The 19,541-nt window shown below is 37.8% G+C and overlaps 1 protein-coding gene across 2 annotated transcripts in view; it reads left to right on the top strand.

Annotated features, from left to right (window-relative positions):
- LOC136864306 (cell cycle control protein 50A) overlaps nucleotides 1-19,541 on the top strand; it is a 290,752-nt gene that overhangs the window by 150,113 nt on the left and 121,098 nt on the right. For both annotated transcript variants that reach the window (XR_011017824.1, XM_067141117.2), the window contains exon 6: nucleotides 12,262-12,483. Coding sequence is in view for 1 of the 2 variants with exons in the window: in XM_067141117.2 (XP_066997218.1) it covers nucleotides 12,262-12,483 (222 nt within the window). In the remaining variant the exon portion in view is untranslated. The remainder of the gene's footprint in view (nucleotides 1-12,261; nucleotides 12,484-19,541) is intronic.

Consider the following 19,541-nt stretch of genomic DNA (forward strand, 5'->3'; position numbering starts at 1 on the left):
TGCAACCATATTGGGTGGGTATCTGTTGAGAGACCAGGCAAATTAAAGGTTCAGCGAAAGTGGGGGTAGCAGCCTTTCGGAAGTTGCAAGGGCGGCAGTCTGGATGTTTGACTGATGTGGCTTTGTAATAATACTTAACGTAGCTCAGGCTGCTACACGGCTGAAAGCAAAGGAAAACTACAGCTGTAACTAACTCCCTAGTATATGTCGCTCTCTCTGTATGAATGAATGATGTACTGATGATGGCTTCCTCCCGGATGAAATATTCTAGAGGTAAAATAGTCCCCCATTGGGTTCTCTGGGTGGGGACGACACGAGTGGGCAATCATCAGGAAGATGAATAGTGACATTCTGCTAGTCGGAGCATGGAAGTTTGATTCATTGTGGTAGGTTAGAATCTGAAAAGGAAAATTGATAGACTAAAGTTAGATCAAGTGGGTATAAGTAAAGTACGTTGACAGGAAGAACAGGAGTTTTGGTTAGGCAACTACAGATTTATCAACACAAAATCAAACAGGGGAAATGCAGGAGTTGGTTTAATAATGAGTAATAGGGCTGCAGTTAAGTTACTACGACCAGCATAGTGAACAAATTATTGTTGTCAAGATAGACACCAAGCCAATGCCCGCCACCATAGTGCAGGTGTATATGCCTAATAGTTTGGCAGATGAAGAAATTGAGAGAATGTATGAAGAAACAGAAGATTTAATACAATATGTAAAAGGAAAGGGAATCCAATTGTGATGGGAGACTGGAGTTCAGGGGTAGGCCAAGGAAGAGAAGGTAATGCCGTAGGAGAATTAGTATTGGGACAAAGGAATTGAAGAGGAAGTTGGCTGGTTGAATTGTGCAACAGTTATAATTTAGTCCTTGCTAATACTTGGTCCAAACACCACAAACGGTGGCTGTATATGTGGATAAGACTTGGAGACACGGGGAGGTTTATGATTCAAAAACTAGGTGTTGGATTGCAAGACCTTCCCAGGAGTGGACATAAACTCAACCACAACATGGTTGTCATGAAATGCCATCTGAAGTTGAAGAAATCGAAGAAAGGAAGGAGTGCAAGAAGATGGGATCTAGATAAGTTGAAAGAAAAAAGTGTGTTGGATTGCTTCAAGGAACATGTTGCGCAAAGACTAAATGAAAAGGCTGAAGGAACACAATAGATGAAGAGTGGACAGTTATAAAGAATGAGATCACTAGGGCTGCTGAAGAAAAGTTAGGAAGAAAGGTATGACCAAGTAAGAATCAGTGGATAACTCTGGAAACATTAGACCTAATAGATTAATGGCAGACATACAAGAATACAAAAAATGAGGAGGGCAGAAAAGAATACAGGCAATTAAAGATTGAAGTAGATAAGAAGTGCAGGACAGCTAAGGAAGAATGGCTGAAAGAGAAGTGCTAGAATATTGAAGGTTGTATTGTTGTAGGAAAGGTAGATGCAGCATACAGGAAAATTGAGGAAACCTTTAGAAGAAGTAAAACTATGTGTATGAATATTAAGAGTTCAGAAGGAAGAAAACTTCTACAGAAGGAAGAGAAGGCAGAAAGATCGCAGGAACACACGTATACAATATTATCAAGGGAAAGTAGTAGATGATAAGGCTTTGGAGCAAGAAACTGTTGCTGCTGAAGAAATGGGCTTTGAGAGACCTATATAGGAACAAGGTACCTGGAATTGATGACATATCCTCTTAGGAGAAGCCAGCATGGCAAGGTTATTCCATTTAGTGTGTAGGATATAGGAGAAGTGCCATCTGATTTTAGACAGAATGTTATACCCATTCTCAAGAAAGCACGTGCTGACAAATGTGAAAACAACCACACCATTATTTTAGTATCTCATGCTTGCAAAATTTTAACTTGAATTACTTATAGAAGAATGAAAAGGCAAGTTGAAGCTGAGTTGGGAGAAGATTGGTTTGGCTTCAGAAGAAATGTAGGAATCTATGAAGCAATCCTAACGTTATGTTTGATCATGGAGGATCGAATTAGGAAAAAGAAGCCCACATACATGGCATTAGTGGATCTAGAAAAGGCATTTGATATTGTTGATGGGACCAAGCTGTTTGAGATTCTGAAGGTGATCGGGATCAGATACTGATAAAGAAGAATTATCTACAGTCTGTACAAAAAATCAGTCTGCAGTGATAAGAATTGAAGGCTATGAAAAGGAAGCAGCAATCCAGAAAAGAGTGAGGCAAGGCTGCAGTTTGTCCCCATTCCTTTTCAATGTTTATATAGAACATGTGTTAAAGTAAATCAAAGAGAAATTTAGAAAAGGAATCTCAATCCTAGGAGAGGAAATCAAACCTCTGAGATTTGCCGATGATATTATTTTATGTGAGTCTGCAGAAGATCTCGAGAAGGTGTTGAATCGTATGGACATAGTCTTGGAGAAGGACTACAAGGTGTAAAAGACAAACCCACAACAAAAGTGATGGAGTGCATTCGAACTAAGTCAAGTAATGCAGGAAGTATTATATTAGGAATTGAAGTCTTACAGGAAGTAGATAAATATTGTTACTTGGATAGTAGAATAACTAATGATGGCAGAAGTAAGGAGGACATAAAATGCAGACTGGTAAAAACAAGGAAGGCCATTCTTAAGAAAATAAATGTGCTCACTTCGAACATTGATATAGGAATTAGAAAGTGGTGGTTTTTTTTTTTTTTTTTTTTGAAGATTTTCCTCTGGAGCATGGCATTGTATGGAAATTAAACATGGATGATAACTAGCTCAGAAAGAAAGTGAATAGAAGCTTTTCAAATGTGGTGTTACAAAAGAATGCCGACGGTGAGGTGGATAGATCGAATTATGTATGAAAAGGTACTAAATCGAATTGGTGAGAGGAGAACGATTTGGCAAAATTTGAAGAGAGGAAGGAAGGGATAGAATGTTAGGACCAAAGAGGATATAATAGAATAGAGATGAAAGTTGGTAATAAATTTCGGTTCCAAGACAGATGGGCCCTTGTAGTTTCAGTCTGCGCAATGAGCATTGTGTGCAATACCGTACTATTATTATCAGCAGATAGTGCTGAGAGGTGACTTCCGCTATAGTGGCGCACATCCGGTTATGCTCATTACCCCTCCCACCACCATCAGTCCTATTCCCCCCTCCTTCAGCCCTCCTATCAACACCCCACCTCCCCTTCTATGTTGATTATAATGCAGTTCTACTATTTCCAGTCTCAGTACATTATAATTCCTATATTTTTGTTTTCAAGTACTTGCTATGTCCTAAATAATTATCTGATACCCCCTAGATTGTCTGGCATACTATGTTATTGAGAGCACCCCCTAGATTGTCTGGCATACTATGTTATTGAGAGCATAACCTCACACCACAAAGTACCTTTACCTTGAAATGAATGATTGACACATTACCACAAAGCTGATACTATGACAAATAATAAATCCCTTCTAAAGCAAGACGCAGAGCACAGCATACGCAAGATGTGGGTATCACATCAGTATCCAAGTACGACATGAAAATAAAAATTACAGAATTAAGTGTACTGAGACAGGAAATGTATAGAAATACATTAATAGAACCATTCAGCTTCCAGCCCCTGAGGTGTACTCAAACAGGAAATACAGGATTTCAGGAGGACTGGCAAAGATATATTTGTAATAAACAAGCACAACGAACAAAGATTTACAGCACCAGCACATGGGCACTTGGTATTCAAACAACACAAATAGTGTAGAATCATGGGAACTATCGTTTAAAATTGATGTTAGTTCGAACAAAGTTCGAACAAAGTTAATCAATTGGGTAAAGTCTGATTCACTGCAATCCAGCAATATTATCTCCATAATACTTGATGTTATACAACTAATTCTTTGTCAGAAGGGCCCACTGATTGAGGTTAGACTTGAAATACTTCACTTCAAGACAAAGGGTCTTTAATTATTAAAATCGCTCTTTTCATGCCTACTTGCCTGCCATCTATACTGTAGAACCTTCCTACAACTATCTACTCATTGTGGATGATCTCCAGCGCCATCTAAAAATTAGGACTGGAACTACCCGAAGCTAGCTACAGATTGGAACCATAAGCCCCATTAGACTTCCACCGGGGTAGTTAGGACACATATTAAGATACCCAGGACTTGCGATAAAATGAAGAAAGGTAAATTGAAATGGTTTGCAGATAAATGAAGGAAGAATGGCAAAATGAGCTATGGAGTTGTGAATGAAGGAAAAGTAAGTGAAGCCAAGAAAGACCCAGATGCTGTGAACATCATTAGGAATATGACGTCATCTGGAATTTTGTGGAGGATAAGGAGAGGTACTCTGCATCTGATTAAGGAGAAATGGTGGTGGTGGTGGTGGTGGTGGTGGTGGTGGTGGTGGTGAGCAGAATTGACAGTTGATGTTTTTAATGAGTATTAGAATATTCATTGTTGGAAATTTTAGGGAAGTGGATAATAGACATTGTGTAATAGCCATCATATTGCAGTGCAAATACAGCTGAGTTTTTTGTTTAAAACCAGTAAGGTTTTCAAGAAATCAAAGGAAAACATGTTGTTTGTAATGGAGAGTAATTTGACACAGTTAAAGGATTTAGGGAACATGCCTGAATTTTCAAATTGCATTCTCTGAAGGCAAATTTATTGTCTGCCTATGCAATATAAAGTTCAAATTTCTTGCTTTAATATTGTTAATAAGAAGTTATTATCTTAATAAAACCACCTTTCCAATACACAATAGTCCTTTATATTTAGGATAAAACCATTAATAGAAATTACAAGTAGGACATGTTTCGCTCAATCTTAGTGAGCATCATCAGCTAAAGATAACTTGATCCATGGTGGGTCAGGGCCCTGATCCCGGTATATAACGAAAAAACGTCTAATATTGCATTGATAAAATACGAATTTTAACAGTTTAAAAATAATCAGTAAGATTATATTATGTCTATTAAAACAAATATTGATCTTTAAAATTGCTTAAAATATAAGTGGAATGAATGACTGGAAAATGTTACTATAATATGTAGTGATTAATTGTTCGTATAAAACAATGACTATAATAATCTTTGCTGAATGGCATTAGACTGTTTGTGATTAAAAACAGTTATTCACATAAGGGTGAGCTCTTGTGATGAACTATGATGTTGTTTCATAAAATAAACATGATGAGGAATGCTAAAATCACATATATTGGTTGAAAAACGAACTGCTGATGAATAAAACGTCGTCTGGATCAGCGTAAATAACCTTGTGGGACTCCCTCGCATTGTGTTTCAAACAATGTTTATGTAGTAGTGTGTTAATATTGGGCTTCAAATGGAGAACTACTGATCTTATAGGTGAAAAAACATAAATCGGGTGTATCCTGTAAAAAAAAAGAAGAGAAAGGAAGAACAGTATGTTTGTCAGTTGCTGGAATTTAAAGGCTGTACTACTGTAAGGACATAATTGAAGGCGCTTACCCCTGTGTTAATTGAGGGGAGATTAGTCCCTTGGTTGTTACGGAGGTTTGATGGTCACTGACTTGCTGCTACGTGTGTTGTACGAATGCGATCGTAGAGGGGGGGGGGGGTGTAGATAGCGGGAAGGGGGAGGAAGGCGGGGCGTTTCGCGAGTTGTCGGCCATTGGAGGGGATGCAGTGCTAGAAGGCGTTGTAGGTGTGGCTAATGCTGCTGTTGTTACTACAGGAAGATTGAAAGCAAGTTTATAATGGAAAATATTCATGAAATTTTTAGCATTGATTCCAAAGTTAGCAATTAGATTGAGGATTTGCTCAATTATGGGGCTATTAATGTCCGAGACGTCATTTAAAATTATTATTTTTATTAAAGTACTGGTCCAAGGAAATATAAGCATTTTCATACCCGGTCATTAGACTGCTTTTATTTACGTATTTGAGTATTTGCATATCTTGATCGATAGTACTGAAATTATGCCCCGTGTCCCTCATATGAATACTCATGGCGGAATGCTTTTTGTGTTTCAAGGCATTATAATGTTCTAAATACCTTATTCTAAAGCTGCGGCCAGTTTGCCCTATATAAGAAAAATTGCACCGTGTGCATCTGAGTCTATATATTCCCGAGTTTGAGAATCTGTCGTAAATTGTATTAATGGAGTTGGAATTGAAAAAAAATATTACGGTTGGTGTTGTGGGTCCGGTATGCAATGTTAATATTGTGCTTTTTTAATGGTTTAATGACATTGTGAATAGCTGGGTTGGTGAAAGTAAAAATAGCGAAGTTTGTTTTTTTGTTTCTTTCAGGAACTAATGTAGTTGTACTCTTTGATCTAATTTTACCTATGATTCTGGTGATCATATCAGGTTTAAAACCATTCATCATGGCTAATTCTTTGATGAAACGTAGCTCTTTTTCTCGATTAGCATTAGAAAGAGGAATGTTCATGGCCCTGTGAACCTAGCTGTAAAATGTAGCCTGCTTATGGGAGTGGGGGTGCAAGGATTCATTTTTTATTGTTATAGGAGCGGCAGATGGTTTCCTGTAAAGATGAACTTATCTTTATCTCTAGTCAAAGTTAAGTCTAAAAAGTTCAAGGAGTTGTTGACCTCGTCCTCTTTAGTAAACTGAATATTGTGGTTAAGGTTGTTAAGGAGCCCGAGTACGTTGTCACTATTATTCAGTTGTTTATCTATGATCACGAACGTGTCGTCCACAAATCTTAGCCAGAGTTTTACGCCGTTAATTTTATTAATTATTAATTTGGTTTCCACATTGTCCATAAAGACGTTGGCAAGAATGCCGGAAATTGGGTCACCCATTGCTAGTCCTTTTTGATGATATATTTTATTATTGAATGTGAAATAGTTATTGTTAAGTACGAATTTCAATAAATTAATGAAATCCTCTACTTCGCATCTGCTTAGATTGTTATGTTTCATAAGGTTAGATTTTACAATGTTAATTGTGTCATTTACAGGTATGTTCAAATACATGTTAGTGATATCATATGATGCCATAACATGATTGTCTGTTAGCTTGAATGTGGACAACTTGTTGCAGAAGTCGACAGAATTCTTTATATAGGCTTTATTATTGAATTTATAATGTTTGTATAGGAAATGATGCAAAAATTTTGAAACATTACATGTGGGACTATTTCTACAATTTATAATGGGGCGCATTGGTATCCCTTGCTTATGTATTTTTGGTAGAGCTCTGGCTGTGGGCAGCTTGGGGTTCATTATGGTAAGTTTCTGTTGTTCGTGTTCTTGTAAAAGAAAAGAAGATTTTTTTAACAGGTTCTTAAGATCTCGTTGTATTTTCAACGTAGGGTCTTTTTCCACTATATTATAAGTTTCAGCGGAAAATAAATCTTCGGTTTTGCTAATGTATTCTTCTTTATTCATTAGTACCGTTGTGGGACCTTTGTCCGCTTTTGTGACTATGATATTGTTATTTTTGATTTTACTCTTTATTCCGGTTATCTGTTTGTTAAAGTTTGGTATTGACTTGGATTTCCAGATGACGTTTTATTCATCAGCAGTTCGTTTTTCAACCAATATATGTGATTTTAGCATTCCTCATCATGTTTATTTTATGAAACATCATCATAGTTCATCACAAGAGCTCACCCTTATGTGAATAACTGTTTTTAATCACGAACAGTCTAATGCCATTCAGCAAAGATTGTTATGGTCATTGTTTTATACGGACAATTAATCACTACATATTATAGTAACATTTTCAAGTCATTCATTCCACTTACATTTTAAGCAATTTTAAAGACCAATATTTGTTTTAATAGACATAATATAATCTTACTGATTATTTTTAAATAGTTAAAATTCATATTTTATCAATGCAGTATTAGACGTTTTTTTCGTTATATACTGGGATCAGGGCCCTGACCCACCATGGATGATGCTCACTAAGATTGAGCGAAACATGTCCTACTTGTAATATCTATTAATGGTTTTATCCTAAATATAAAGGACTATTGTGTATTGGAAAGGTGGTTTTATTAATATAATAACTTCTTATTCTGAAATCCAATACAGTTTTATAATGAGATTCATAACTTTTAATATTGTTACCAGGTTTGCGTGGAACAGAGAAGTAAAAGAAGGTGCTGGCTTGAATGGGTCTATCTGCGACAGTCAAAAATTAATTTAAAACTTTAAAAATAAAGGTTATATTTTTGATATCTTTTCAGATATTAAATTTTAACACAACAATTTGCTTGGCAACAGAACAAGATTTCAGGTACTGAGCTAGTTTGGTACAATGTAGAAAAAGAATAACCAAGAAATGATCAGCTACAATTTGAGCTTCAAGCTCCCAGTTTACAAAGTCCCTAAATCACAACAGTTGCGCTTAGTTTGATACTCAAGGAGACAAATCTCCCAATTTAAATCACACAATTTTCAAGAGCACCTTTTACTCCAAAAGATACAAGTTACGGCCTTCCAAACACACCATTCAATATTCACACAAATCTCTCTTACATTACAAGAAAGAGCTTCAGTGTTCTGTAATTTTACCTAGAAGACTGTGCTCCAGTACCCTTACTCCCTAATCAAGGCAACATTTAACTTTTACATTTGTGATTAGGGCATCTTTGCTCAACAAAATGTACACTTTCTGGCCTCTCTAGGCACAACCTACATTTAACAAGGCCGTATTAGGTGTTTTTAATTCTACATAGAAAAAATAATGCAAGGGTATCAAGTACCCATTCTACTGGGTCTTTGTGGAATGCAACAGGTTCAATTACTGGCCCAAAAATTAAAAATGTATGGAGGCGGAAACTTGCGCTCCTTGAAATCAAAGATTAAAACCGTACTTGGGCTTGTGGCCCAACGATACAGAGGCCAGTCCCAAACTACTGAGGTGACTAGATGGACAAGGTAGGTTTCAGTTAAGTACTCTTGACTTACTTGAACTTTTACATGAGAAGAAAGAAAAGTTTACATTTTAGGAAATTTACGATTACATTATTAAAGATAGGAAACCTTCCCCTCGAGTTAGCTTGCAGAGAAAACTACTGTGTTAGGAAAATGGTGGCCATTTCGTTATCTGATGTTCTGATTGCTGATGGATGAGGCATCTCCCTCCTCTCTTAACACACACACACACACAGTAACAAGACGATCAATAAGATAACTGGAAAAGGCGTCGCCTTTTATACCCGAGAGGAAGGTTTGAGAAGGCTCTGGACTAAGACCAGACACACCCTCTCATTTTATTGGACAATTGAAAAGTTACAAGAAGCATGTGATTGGCAGAAAAATAAATACATCAATTTTTTTATTGGTTGAGATTCCAAGTTGGCGGAAAGAACTAGAAGTGTTGCAACCTTAGAAATATCAAAACAAAGAATAATCGATTCAGTTTAGAAAACCTATAAATACAACATTTCTTTAAATTTTAGTAGTTCCACTTTACACCAGAGTGCATGACATCAGTTTTTTAATAGACACATCTATGGAGAAAAGTCTAAACTTCTTGTAATAGTTGTTGCAAACTTTGTTTTCTGCAAGGCGCTTCATTTAAATGCACGGGATGAGGTATACCTCCCAGTACAAATATATCTTAAGAAAAATTTAAAAAGAGCATCATATCAGTTCTACAAGAAAAGAAAATGTGTTTCATAGCAGAAAGTAACTAACAGTTGAAGGATTTGAAAGAGGAACAGTTGCTTTAATTAGTAAACTACACTTCATTGCTAATTGTGTTCTTAATATGCATATGATGGGAATTTTTGGCTATTAACTTTCCTGAATTTTATTAATTACAACATCATGATAAGATTAATATATTTTACAATTTTAGTCTAATTAAGCCTTTGCAGTGCTTAACAAATTTAATGTATAGTCACTGAGTAATATTTAGATTAAGAACAACACGATCCTTAGTACACAATTGTTTGTCCATAATATCAACATTAAGAGAGGGGAACAAAGACATGTAATTTAATTACAATATGACAACGCAAAGTACTGGCTGCCATGCTGATCCACAACATAAGTAGAATATAACACTTTCTTTCTTTTCCAAATATTTGAGGTGTATTGGGTTTTTAGCATTCACATTTTATAGGACTTTCATATATGAATACTTAACCTCAAGAGGAGTTTCATTCTGAGCTTGGTAACAAAGACTTTTATGTATTTGATGAAAATAGTAATTTGAGAACAAAGCTCCGAACTATAAAGCATTGTAAAATGATTGCTTTAGACAGATTATGGACAAGTCATATAATTTGAACAAGTTCATAAATCCATGAAAAAAAGATGCTAGAATATCTATAATTAAATTTCCCACAACATTACAATCCTCATTTGCAAACCAGTAAGAGTAGTAAAAAAGGAAACAGGAACCATATTATACAGGATACTAATCAATCTGGTTAATGATTAAGGAATTCGTATCAGAGAAATCCATTCTCAAGACAACACAAGTCTTGAAACAGGCCCAGGCTAGGTTAACTGGATCACACGTTCATTAATCACGTTAAGTTCACTGTGTAATATAGAAGGAGGCTTAATACCATTACTGTTCAAACCTTCCATGTGGATTACGATCATGGTACCTAGTTATGTTGGTTCAGTCCACGTGAACAAACATTAGAACCGATTATGAAAGATGTCTGTCTCTTATTTGACCTCATGAATACTTAACCTCAAGAGGAGTTTGCTTCTGAGCTTGGTAACTAAGACCTTTATGTGTTCGATGAAAATAGGAATTGGAGAACAAAACCCCGAACTATAAAGCATTGTAAAATAATTGCTTTGGACAGACAGATTTTGACATGGTTGGGCATCCTCAGAGAACTACCTGGTGTAGTTGATGCGATGGAGCACCTATACAGGCAATATATAGGGTATGTGAGCAGAAAGTTTGAGATGAAACCAGATGGTATGCAGCAAATAGGATACCGTGTTGCATCATGTAGTGGCATTAGAAACACTGGAATATAGAGAGCGCAAGGCGGTAGCATGGGGACAATGTATGAGGCCGGTCAAGATGCGATCGGAGCAGAAAATAGATTTTTTAAATGTTGTACATAGGGGTTACAGCTAGAACAGATTTGTTACATACATTGACCTGTCTCAGTCTTACCCTTGGCTTTGACAATATGCAGTTGACTTATGTGTGCCAAGGTACATACATTCCTCGTGCAGCCAGTACCTGTTTTGAATGGTGTGAAAATGTTGCTCATAGGGTCAGTTGATGCGTGCATTTCTGTGGGCTTGGCAGACTGATATGTAACAGCAACTTCTGGCTTGGTGAGGAAAACAGTGGGGAAACTACCTCACTCCTGATTTCCTTAGAATATCTCTTCAGTGATTCCTAGGCCATCTGTGACAGCTGACGGCAGATCTGTTGAGGTTCCAACCAGCTTTCGGACTGAGCACTCTGTGTACATACATACATACATACATACATACATACATACGTATGTACGTGGTGATGTGATATTGTTTATTCTGTTTATCAGAGGTGGTGGCTGAATTGTTAATTAATTGCCTTATTCAATCAGAATAATTCTGGATTGAAAGTAAGAGGGGTCAAAGATGAAAGAAAAGTAATGTGAGAAAATCTGGCCCACTTCAGCTTTGTCAAACACAATTGGTATGAGTCCCTGGATATTTGAAATTGGGGCTTCGTGGTGAATGGCTGATGTCTGTCCGAGCCACACTCGGACCATTAATTTGTTATTTGTTAATTCAATAATGTGCAGTATTTGTTTTGTTTGTATAAAACTGGGTGAGCTGATCGTGTGGTTAGGGATGTGCAGCTGTGAGCTTACATCCGGGAGATAGTGGGTTCGACCCCGCTGTCAGCAGCCCTGAAGATGTTTTTCTGTGGTTTCCCATTTTAATAATAATGTTATTTTTTTTACGTCCCACTAACTACTTTTTATGGTTTTCGGAGACGCCGAGGTGCCAAATTTAATCCCGCAGGAGTTTTTTTACGTGCCAGTAAATCTACCGACACGAGGCTGACTTATTTGAGCACCTTCAAATACCACCTGAGTGAGCCAGGATCGAACCTGCCAAGTTGGGGTCAGAAGGCCAGCTCCTCAACTGTCTGAGCCACTCAGCCTGGTGGTTTCCCATTTTAACATCAGGCAAAATGCTGGGGCTGTACCTTAATTAAGGCCACGGCTGCTTTCTTCCCACTCCTATGTCTGTCCTATCCCATCGTTGCCAGAAGACCTACCTGTTTCGGTGCGACATAAAACAAATTGTAAAATTATTTGTTTGAATGTTAGGAATAAAATTGAGTTATATTTTCTGTTTGCAGCATTTGAAGGATATGCTTCACCTGCAAAATGGAGGCACCCAATCTATGAACTTGATACTAAAGATCCTGACAACAATGGGTTTGAGAATGAAGATTTAATAGTTTGGATGAGAACTGCTGCTCTTCCTAACTTCCGCAAACTGTATCGCCGTGTGGATCATAGTCAGCCTGGCTATGTAAATGGTTTACCAAAGGGCAACTATAGCCTGATTGTTCTATATAGTGAGTATGAGATGTGTTCTTAAATGTGAGCTAGTATTGTAGAACCTAACCTTACTATGGAAATCATGTTACTTTTATTTTTTGTAGATCATGAAAACTAACTCGGTAAGTATGTAGGTAAGTCTTACAGAACATTTTGGTTGCAGTGAAAATTATTCCTCATTGATCAGTTATTTTGTGTTTGTAACTATTTTAACAGGTTTTACCAGGTTTTTCTGTGATAACAAACGGATAGACAGAAACTCAGTGATATTGCATTGCTTCTACCCACCTGTTTGGCAAAGTGGATTATCTCGCACTCCTTGATAAGATTGGGGAATGCACCCTCTGGGAATTCAAGGTTTGAACTGGGTGAGTTGGCTGTGCCGTTAGGGGCGCACAGCTGTGAGTTTGCATTCGGGAGATAGTGGGTTCGAACCCCGCTGTTGGCAGCCGTGAAGATGGTTTTCTGTGGTTTCCCATTTTCACACCAGGCAAATGCTGGGGCTGTGCCTTAATTAAGGCCATGCCTGCTTCCTTCCCATTCCTAGTCCTGTCCTATCCCATCGTCATCATAAGACCCATCTGTGTCGGTGGGACACGAAGCAAATTGAAAAGAGAGAAAAAATTCAAAGTTTGAATCCCAGCTCTGTACTGGATATCCTGAGTGTGTTTTTCCTCTGATTTTTCCACTCGCACTCTATACAGATACTGGAATTGGAGCTAATTTTAAGTGCTGGGTCAGTTATCCCACTCCTTGGTCCATATTGATGTTAGTAGTTAGACAACATTCCAACCTTCGAGAGCTATTTTTCAAGTAAGGATCAAATTGCAGTAAAATAAAAATTACTGAATATTTATGGACAGTTTATGTTTAATTTAATTCTGTACACCTTCAGGTATTTTTTCACATAGTCTCCATGTTTGTTCAAACTTTTGTCAAATCGTGAGATGAGTTCTTGTAAACTCTTATCATAGGAGTCTGCCTCTTGTGATGAGAGCCATGTCTGAACCATTGTTTTCACTTCCAGATCAGTGTGGAAATGCTTGCTAGTGAGAAACCTTTTCAGATGTAAGATCAGAGCTGTTTTCATGAAGTGTTTTCGTACTTGATCTATTTTTTCTCCATCTATCCACATATTGGCAATTTGATAATTATTCCCTGTACATGTCAGATCCGAATTGGGGACTATTTTACCTCCAGATAATAATTTAACTTGGGAAGGTACCATCAAGCAATATTATTCTTGGAATATCCTATGGATGTTTAATGTAGAGGTTTCCCCTTGCCTTCTGCATCCTATACTGTAGGCCATCTATTGGCTCTTCAGCCTTTAGGGGTAGTTTCCCAACCCCAAGGACAAGAGGGTGCCCTAGACTTGAACTTCTCCTTTTATAATTGTATTCCATCCATCTATCAATTATCTTAGCGCATCTATTGGTAAGCTTTTACCTTTGCCACGTCTATACCATCTTTCGGGGAATAGATATTTCCAGGGACCTAAGTAACTTTTGGACAGTTTTGAGAAAAACACAAAAAACTATCCTGTACTTTGGATTTTGTACAAGACAAGTAGAGCTTTTTTTGAGGAAATAGTTAACTGGGAATGGATTGTGGAGCACATTGCTTCATCACCATTGCAGTGTTTTTCAAGGAGAAAAAAAAAAATGACAACTTGGGTACCTTTTTATAATCAAGCCATTATTTCTTACTTCTGTGCTACAATAAATCACTGCTGTTTTATTCAATTGCAAAACAAAGTATACTGTAACTTCCACAAACCAAACCACTGTATTGTATGAAAAAAACAAAAAAAACACAGAAGAATCTAATTGATATTGATATGTCATCCATACAGTATTGGGTAGGTCAAAAAAGAAGGGAACCAATGCCATCCAATAATAATAATAATAATAATAATAATAATAATAATAATAATAATAATAATAATACACACTGACAAGTCTTGTAGTGTCACTATAATCATCAGCTGTCAGTCATTGGAATCATAATATTCACCAGACACTGTGGGCCATTGCAAAACTTTGTCATAAAAGTCAGAGTACTCTAGTGGAATATACTGGTACACCTTCTGAATGTCATCCAGCTTGGTTTTCTTAATCAGTATCTTACCAGATGTGTAGGCTTGCTGTAATGAAAGATTCACTGGTGACATTTTGTGAAGTACATATATGTTACAGGAGTTGTGGATATTGATTGGTTCTGATGTTTTCACAACACCTTTCAACTCACTGCAGTATTAAAATAATGGAACTGGCATATGTCAAAATGTTCTCTTTTTGGATGAGGAGCATTCTTGATCTCAAGTGAGTTCACCGATCATTTATAGTACATTGGCCAGAAGTTTTTAAAATCAAGAATCATGCCACTCTCAACGATTGTTACAGTTCCTCAAGCCATCTTGGACACATTAAAGATGAGACCACATATCTACTTCACTGTGTAAATACGATCCTTTCTTCGTATTGGGCGCTTTATAACACTAAACTTCCTGTCACAAGGCAAGAACTAGTGACCTCGAAGGGGGAAAATTTGCTTGACTGTCTTGAGTCACCCAGTGTCTGTGTGGGCCAAGCAGAAACGTGACGAAGATTCTGGACATCATATTGTACATTATTATTGATGTAGTCAAGCAAGAAAGATGCAACAATTGTTGGGCCCTTCCCGGGCTTGTCTTTCATGATATACATAATAGTGGGCTAGACAGTGTTCATGTTATACACATAGTAAACACACAGAAAACTTTTACGGAAAGTTGTCTTTGATTTGAAAAAAAACCACCCTGAACATCATTACAATGTTTAGATTTTTGTTCACTGTCTCGTAAAGCCTTCGTAAATTGTTTGGATTTCCTTTGGGGAACCGTTAACTCTGCGGCAATTACTCTTCTTGCATTATCATTTAACAACGTGTTTTTCAGCTTATTTTTCTTCTCACATTCACAGCAAGTGTCTACCTGTGGCCTGCCAAACTTATGATTTAAATTTTCATTGATATACCGTAAATAGAACTTGTATTTAATTCTTGAATTGGGGTACCTTTCTTTAAAAATGCTGTACATTTCAGCAGCTAGAAGTTCTGCTGCTAAGTAAGTGTAACTGCCTGAAGTATAATGAGCCTGTTTCACAGGGAAAGAGCTTATATGTGTCGGTCCTTGGACAAGATCATTCCCTTCAATTTTCAAAGTAGAAGGATGATGACCTCACTTATCTTTGGAGGATTTTCCCTCCGACAAGATTTTTTGCATACGTCTTACTGTATTCTCTTATCAGAAACATCGTAAAGCCTAAAAGTGGGCCTCTCTACAAACCACTACTTTTCTTTCACGTACTAGCACGCGATATTTCAAACTTTTTTTCTTTGAGCATGGCTTCTTCTTTTCTTGGCTGGCGCTTGTCCACTTCACGTACTTCAGTCATCCTCTGTAGATGTAAATTTTGTTAATTTTTGAGTCCAACGTATACAGTGAATCAAAGAAAATGTTTCTGTCGACATGAACTACTCAAAGCATTTCCTCTGGCACCTGTAATAAATACCACAGTGCCATGCTTTCGTTAGTCAAATCCTATAAACGAATGATTAGGTCTATTCACAGACGTACAGATCAGATCTGATTTTTGATATGCTCTGTTGGTGGAAAAGTATCTAATTCCCTCCATGGGAACTTAGAATTTCCATTCTTCTCCTCTGACACAAGCTCTTTTAATAATATTCCTTTTATATTCTTCTGGTTGTTTATTTCTTTTCCTTGTCGTTTGTGGAGTTGAATCACATTCCTGAACACTGTATAATAATCACCAGTTACCGGCACAAATATTATTAAAAGCACTACTAATGTTGCAACATTGCACGAATTAATGCGAGCGTAGACATAACCTTAAACACCAGCTGATGAAACAAATGAAAACCGGTCCAGGTAAAGCATGCAACCAACATAGCGTGTTAAAAGGGACCTGAATCAATGACATCAAATCTAAAAACTCATGACCTGGTACACCATGATAGAAGGGCAACATTAGGATCGTTTGAATCTCTCACTAACTCAAACAGACCAATTTGGTGATTCAGGTCTCTTTTAACAATCACCCATTCACTTCTACCCACTCATGTGCCCTCCAAGGAGGCTGTTGACATTTGGTAGATGATCATTCAGTCTGTGGAGTCTTCTTCTTCTTCTTCTTCTTCTTCTTCTTCTTCTTCTTCTTCTTCTTCTTCATGGGGCCTCTAAATATTAGTTTCTAATTAGCGTCGACCTCTAAGATCTTTTGCTACCATGTTTTTCCTTCTCGTCTAGATATACCTGCTCCCTTCACAAAGCTGCAGGTTGTTCTTATTGGGTCTTCTTGGATTTTTTCTCTCTCTTTACCTGGTAGTGCTAGAGTGGAGAGTCTGATTCTACCCAGCGCCTCACATTCGAAAAGTATGTGTTCAGCTGATTCTTCTGCTTCATTGCATTTTCTACATATATTGTCTCTTATTACTCCAATTCTATGTAGGTGTTTTTTCAGATGACAGTGTCCTGTCAACAGTCCTACTACCCATCTTATATTTTCTCTGCTGAGTTTCAACAATCCTTTAGTATGCTTCTTGTTTGGTCCTTTTATCAGTTCCTTTGCAAGCCTGCATTCTGGAGTATTTTTCCAGTTTTCCATTTGTGTCTTTTGTACCTATTTTCCTATGTAGTATCGGGCTTGTCCACAGGAAATCCCGCATACAGGTTTTGGGCCTACAGAAGGTGTTTCTGCCCGTTTCCTGGCCAGTTTATCTGCCTTTTCATTTCCTTCTATACCGGCATGCCCTGGTACCCATATTATTTTGACAGTGTTGTACTTTGAGAGCTGCAGGAAAAGTGAGCGGCAATACCAGACAATTCTGGATATTATCCGGACTGCCTCTAGTGCCTTAATGGCTGCTTGGCTGTCTGTAAAAATGAAAATGTTCTTATTCCTATAGTTCATTTTCAGATTTTCTTCAAGACATGTTGTGATAGCTATCATTTCAGCTTGAAAGACTGTAGTGTGTCTGCCCAGGCTCATCTGGATTGATCTCTCAGGTCTTCCCACGTTGATCCCTCCTCCTGTGTCATCCACAGTCTTTGAGCCATCAGTCCATCACACTATATCTTCTTTTTCAGTATTCCATTTGTTGATATCCCAGTCTTCTTTTTTTATTATCTGGGTCTCAAACGGTTTTTCAGAGTTGTACTTTGGTATCATATGATCAGAAATCATGTGTAAAACTTCCTCTGTTATTACTCTGTTAATTTTACAGTGTCCTTGGTTGGGTCTTTGTGCATTCCAGCACTCTGATTGTTCCAATCTATATGAACTCATTCTAGCCTGTCCTTTTATGAAATTCCATAGTGATGGGAGGTCTAGTAAAGTATTCAAGGCTTCTGTCGGCATAGATCTCATAGCCCCAGTTATGGCTATGCATGCCATTCTCTATAGGCTATCCAATCTACTGCCAACTTTTCCTTGACTTACTTTCTGTCACCAGATCATTGCAGCATAGGCCATCAACGGTGTAAAGATCATTGCATATATCCACATTACCATTGATGGCCTTTGGCCCCATGTCTTCCAAATGGCTCTTTTACGTGCATACAGCAAGTTCTTGGCCCGGGTTATGTTCCTTTCTATATGTGGATTTCAGGTTAGATTTTTATCTAACACTACACCTAAGTGGAGTGCCTGTCCTTCTATATATATATATCTTGCCCAAAGAGCTTCAGTGATTTCTTTCCTTCTAATTTTCTCCTTCTTGTAAAAGGGACCAGAGTTATCTTGTTTGGGTTGACTGATAGTTGTTCTTTCCGACACCAGTTCTCCACAAGGTTGAGTGATCTTTGCATGAGGTCCTGGATAACTCATCATCTTACCTCGTACCACAATCACTAGGTCATCTGCGTATCCTTGTGTATAGAAACCCTGTTCGGTGAGCATATCTATGATTTTGTTCACAACGAGTTTCCACAGCAGAGGTGAAAGAACTCCTCCCTGAGCACAGCCTTGGGTGGCCCTAACCGTTAATGTTTCCGTTGCTTTTATCTTCCTTCCATCTAACATGGATTTAATCCATTTGACGACGGTTTTACTCACCTTGCTCTTTTCCAATGCTTTGATCATAGAGTCATAGGTTGTATTGCTGAAAGCTCCTTCTATATCTAGATATGCCGCCAGTGCAATTTCTTTATATTCTAGGCTTTCCTCTAGTTTACAAACCAACTGGTGGAATGCTCCTTCAGTAGATCTGCCAGGTCTACTATGCAAACTGATTTTCATGTAACGTTGAGTTCAGTTGCACTGTTCTGATATATTTATCCAGAATTTTCTCCATTGCTTTCAGCATGAAGGAGGTTAAACATATTGGTCTGTATACTTTGGCTTGGGCATAGTTTGCCCTTCCAGGTTTGGGTATGAATACTGCTTTAGCTTCAGTCCATGATTTCGGCACGTACCCTAAAGGTAGACTAGCTCTGAAGAGGTCCGTCAGGGCATTGACAAGTATCTCCCGTCCTTCCTGTAGGAGTATCGGAAGTATCTCATCTGGCCCCGGAGCCTTTATAGAGTGAAACTTGTCGATTGCCCATTTTATATGGTTGTGTTTTATTATTCTGCTGCCACAGTTCCAGTCTGCTCTTCGCGCTCCAGTCTCTGTTACAACCGTTTCTTCTTCTGTCATCTCCTCAGCCTCAGGAAAGTGACATGCCATTAGCATCTCCAGTGTGTCCTTCCCCGCCTGAGTAAACAGCCCATCTTGTTTCTCTAGTGTCCCCACCTGATTTATATGGGTTGCTTTAAGAACCTTCTGGAGCCTTGCCGTTTCAGTGTGTGATTTCACTTTCTCACAAACCATTCTCCAAGATTTTCTTTTTGCTTTCCGTATTTCTAGGTTATACTCGGTGGGTTTCCTATGATATACGTCCCACATACCATTTCTAGATGATATTCTATACAACATCCTAACCTCCTTTTTTCATTTTGGGGCCGATGACCTTCGATGTTAGGCCCCTTAAAACAACAAGCAGATTTTTTCATTTTGTCTAGTTTGTTGT

Source organism: Anabrus simplex, chromosome 2 (assembly GCF_040414725.1).
Source record: "Anabrus simplex isolate iqAnaSimp1 chromosome 2, ASM4041472v1, whole genome shotgun sequence".
In the NCBI taxonomy this organism is placed as follows: Eukaryota; Metazoa; Arthropoda; class Insecta; order Orthoptera; family Tettigoniidae; genus Anabrus; species Anabrus simplex.